The sequence below is a fragment of the Phaethon lepturus genome, unplaced genomic scaffold (assembly GCF_000687285.1).
Source record: "Phaethon lepturus isolate BGI_N335 unplaced genomic scaffold, ASM68728v1 scaffold17602, whole genome shotgun sequence".
NCBI classification, from domain to species: Eukaryota; Metazoa; Chordata; class Aves; order Phaethontiformes; family Phaethontidae; genus Phaethon; species Phaethon lepturus.
In genome coordinates this window covers 795-5489 of record NW_010525275.1, presented here as the reverse complement: position 1 = coordinate 5489, position 4695 = coordinate 795, and the positions used below count along the sequence as shown (strand labels likewise).

Genomic DNA, 4695 nt, shown 5'->3' with positions numbered 1-4695 from the left:
TCCTTTTTAGGGCACCAGCCACTGTCTTTGGCCTCTACTACGGTATGGTTGTGTCTTTATCACAGGGGTTGCTATGGGCACCTTTCAGTCTTAACTCAACAGTTTGTCAAAAATGTTTCCTTTTACAGTACCCAGCGTGATGTCTGGGTGAGGAGGGTGAGCTCCTGGCTTGTGGGACAGACCTTCGTAGCTCAAGGCCAGAACACAGCCCAGATATTTCTGTGAAGGATGTGCAGTTCCTGGAGAACATAGCTCCTTTTGCCCAGGGCATTCCCACTGCCAAATCCTGTCCTCAACTCAAGACCACATAGCTGCATTTTGTCAGCATTTTTTTTCCAGGGTCTGCAAGGGCTTGAGTTAGGTGGACTACCATTTATTAGGTACAGCTGGAGCTCTGGGGGACTCTGCTGGTCTGAGGAAAACAGGACAGCAGTTATTTTTTCATCTGTGGTTTTGAGTTGTGAGCAGAGGTCCCACCACACGTTGGCTCCAGAATGTCTCAGTCTCCGAGGGGCAGAGGGTTGGAGGCCTCCAGAGCACGCAGCCTGCCCCAGGCTCTCAGAACAGGGACAGGTAGCTGGTAAGAGTAAGGAGGCAAATGCAGACCAAAGTCTGCAGGTATCTGTGAGCAGATATCAGTGAGATCATGCCCTGTGAGGGGTGTTCACCTCCATCATATCTCCCATTGTCTCTCTTCCCCTTGGTGTCTGTGCTGGCTGCAATGGATGGACTTGTGTACGTGCCATGTGGGATGAACTCTGTGCTAACTCCTGTAACTCCCATTTCTCCTAGATGCTCTGTACAGCTACACCAAGGGCAACTTTACAGTGACGGGACCAACTGCCACAGCATCGATCTTCGCCACTTACCCCTCTCCCTATGTATCCTTGCTGGGGGGCTTCTTCACAGAGGTCAGTGGGGATGGCTCTGGTGTGGTAGGAGAAGGTGGGTGGTAACAGGCGCTTGTGCAGGTCTACTACAGGGGACTTACAACCTGACATGCATAGACACAATCACAACCTCCACTCCAAGGAGTTAGGTGCCTGACAGCATCCAAGGCACCTTGGTGGCTGAGCAAGCCTAAAGGGTAACATCTGCAGGCAGCCCCACAGCTCGGTCCGAGTGCCCTCCAGGCACCTTCCTTGCACACAACCCAAGCGATGGGAAGTGAGAAGCTGAACTATATGAAGAAGCATCTCCTTTGGGTTCTGGGCAAAGAGCTCCCTGAACTGTTCTTCCCCTTTTTGTATCCTACACCTGCTCCACGCTCCCAGGCAGCTCTGCTGGCTGCCCCTCACTGGCAGAGAATTGCTGGGATTGTCTTCACATGAACACAGCCTGTCTGGATTGAACTTCTGGGGTTTGAAAAGTCCAATTTAGACTGCATACAAGTTGATTCCCAGCATACAACACAATGTCCAGATGCCCAGAAATAGGAAGGGGATGCCTCGGGGGATGTGGAGCACTCAGACACTGGAGAAGGAAGATTGACTTTCAGTTCAAATCAAAGGAAGCCTGTGCTATTGTTTCTGAGCTGACAAAACTCTTGCCTGGGGATGATGAGGAGGATGGTCAGAGCTGGAGAGCCTACGTGATGGAGACCTGATCACTTGGCCTCCTGGGGAGCATGCATTGTCCTCGCTGCACAAGAAAGCAAATGACAATGACAGCACGTTGCCAAGAGCTGTGGAGTTTCTGCTTTTGCTGGCATCTCTGCAAGCAGTCCAAGGTTCTCCAGCTGCATTTTCTGAAGCAGAAACCACAGTTCTGGATGTCTCGGGCACTGCAGATCTACAAATGCCAGCTATGTACCGTCACAGATGGGAGATTCAGTTTCCCAGATGAGCATCTGATACCTGCTTTGAGTCCTGAAAGGGCTAATGCAACAGGCTATAAAAAACATCACTCCCCCTAAGGACGATCAGATTTTGTTAGCAGCTCTGTCTCTGTTAGACAAAATGTACTTAAAATAATCCATGTCCCTGTCTTGAAAGGGGGAGGGAGATTACAGTGCTGAGAAGTTCACAGAGTATTTTTGGTGATGAGGTGGAGACATTCGTGCTAGGAAATGAATCAAGACTTCTCTTCAGTCCACCTGTGAGGAGGGAATAACACTGGGGTCCTCCCTGACTTGATCAGACCATGAATCCCACCTGCTCTTCCATTCTGGGAAGTCTCTTCCTCTCTGCGGAGTGGGATCCTTTTGCCTTCCCCATTCTCTCTCATGACCTCTTTTCTCTTCCCTGCTCCTGCAGTTTATGGCAACAGTGATGTTGCTCCTGGGCATTCTGATCATCCACGATGAGAAAAACAACGCAGCTCTGAAAGGCACGCAAGCCCTACTCATGGGTATCCTGGTCCTGGGCATCGGCCTGGGGATGGGAATGAACACAGGCTATGCCATAAACCCCTCCCGGGACCTGCCCCCCAGGATCTTCACGGCAATTGCTGGCTGGGGAATGGACGTCTTCACGTGAGTGACGCACTTTGCTTTTATTTTGGTTAGCTCACAAGGAGTGGAGATAAGCCCAAGATAAAATAGTCATGAAGCCTTTTTGGACCAAGTGATGCTATCATCGCAGAGTGCATTCTCTGTTTTCAGAGAGCAAGGGTTGTGCATAGAGGACCCCCATGCATTATCTACACATAATTTGGGGTACACTAATTCTCCAGAATGGGATTCATCTTGCCATTCAGATTTTTTTGGGGGGGCACCAAATTGGCTACCTGTTGGCTGGAGATCTAGATGGTTATTGCACTGACTGGAGAGGCAAAGAGTGATTCAGCTCACCTGAAAGGAGATACTTACAGTTGGATTGCTGAATAGCTCTAGTAAATTTAGATGTCTGAACCTGGAGGTGAAACCCTGCCTTCCTCTATCTGGTCAGATGATCCTATGCTACATGGTGAGGGCATTAGCAGAGTCTCCTGTTCCTGCTGCTCATTTTCATTAAATTTCCAGAAGATTTCTTTCAGAGCTTGGTAGAGGAGGTGCAGATGTTATTGGAAATGGGAGGGAAAAGGTGTGTGTATGTGCATTTGTCTGTCTGACAGTTACACTCATCAGGATCAGACAGACTATTTCTGCAGGAGAACAAGAAAGCAGCAGACAGTGCAAAGCCACTTTCCCAGGCTGATGGGGAAAATGACCCTCCCTCCAGCAATCACGCTGACAGATAGAGAATTTGTCTAAGCCAGTTGTAGGGCCCAGTATGTGAAGTGGGACTAGACACCTCTGCTCACACAGCTCACTCCTGCCCCAGCAGACTCAGCTCACCTCTCCCTGCACCATGCAGCGGCAGGGCAACAGTTCGTCTGGCTCACTGGATGCCTCTTCTCTGTTTCATTTTAGGGCTGGACATCACTGGTGGTGGGTCCCACTCACAGCTCCGATTCTGGGAAGTCTTGCTGGTGTTTTAATCTACAAACTCTTCATTGATTTTCACAACAAACCTGTCCTGGAAAGTGGAAATGAGAAAGGACAGCCAGTGGTGGAGACTTCTACACTGTGATAGCCACATGCTCCAAGGAAAGGGCCAGACAGCGAAGCCTAGGTGGATGTACAGACTGACAGATGAAGGGTAACCAACTGGATAAGAGCATGTGCAATGGTGCTACTGGAGCACACCGTTTCTCTATCTTCCTGCAGGTGGAGAAATGAAAGACTAGTCTTCAATAAACCTACTCTGCTTAACCAGCCAAACAGGGTCTCTCAGTCACCGGGCAGACATGGGTAGCTCTAAACCTATCTGTGACCCAAAGAAATTATTCAACTTCCCTGTGTAAAAATCTACAAAAAAAAAAAAAAATCATCACCTTCTGGAGAAAAAAGCACAGCAGAGCTGCAAGACTCCAGATACCTGTATGTTCATAGATATCAAAATACAGGATCCAGCAGTGGCAGAAACAATGTAATTAAAGAAATTTTGATCTGGAACTTTCTTTGGTAAAAGGTGCATACTACACTGATGGATCAGGGGCCTAGGCTTGCTTCCATCTGCTAATCTGCCACCCTAACAAACACCTAGTTTGGCAGAGCAGAGAGAAGAGAAGAGCAAGGGCAATCTGAAATAGACACCTGAACCTGATTTTGTTCTCCCATGCTTGTTTTTGTTTTTTTGTTTTTTGATCTGAACATTCAGGAAGTACCAAAAAAAATCAGTAAACTAAACTACAGGGTCTCCTGAATCCTGGTACAGTTCTGTTGGTACACACTGTGTCATGAAACCACGTCTGCTCCTGACAGGCTAGACTTTAACTACCACCATATGAAAGGATTCAGCCAACTTCTGTGGCAGCATACCTGACTACTCAAACAAAAAACACACAATCCTTTTCTCCACTCTGAATGCACGAGAAACGTGGGAAGAAGTTGCCCTGCTCCTGCAGGAATTCTGCCAGCTCCACCTGAATGATGAAGAGGGCCTGCAACAGCCTTACAAGTTTGAGTTATCACTGGATTAAAAGTGAAACACTATCAGAAAGTGTCTGTTCCCAGGGGGGTAACAACAGTCTTCACTTTTCTAGAAAGTGCTTAAGCAGGTATGGTATGTATGTAAAGCAAGTGACTGCAGTCCCAGGGCTGGGTACCATGAACACACAACACAGGGATCTCCTAGACTAGGAAATGACAGAACATCACTACTGCACAGAATTCCAGAAAATGGCAGTTACTAGCTTTAATGGTCCTTCACA

The 4695-nt window shown here is 48.1% G+C and overlaps 1 protein-coding gene across 1 annotated transcript in view; it reads left to right on the top strand.

Moving 5' to 3' along the window:
- Positions 1–3512, top strand: part of LOC104617373 (aquaporin-7-like) — a gene marked incomplete at its 5' end in the record, with an annotated part of 17440 nt that extends 13928 nt beyond the window's left edge. Inside the window, 4 exons of the mRNA XM_010282670.1 lie at positions 4–42; positions 793–911; positions 2256–2473; positions 3353–3512. Coding sequence (XP_010280972.1) covers positions 4–42; positions 793–911; positions 2256–2473; positions 3353–3512 — 536 coding nt within the window. The remainder of the gene's footprint in view (positions 1–3; positions 43–792; positions 912–2255; positions 2474–3352) is intronic.
- Positions 3513–4695: the final 1183 nt, after the last annotated feature.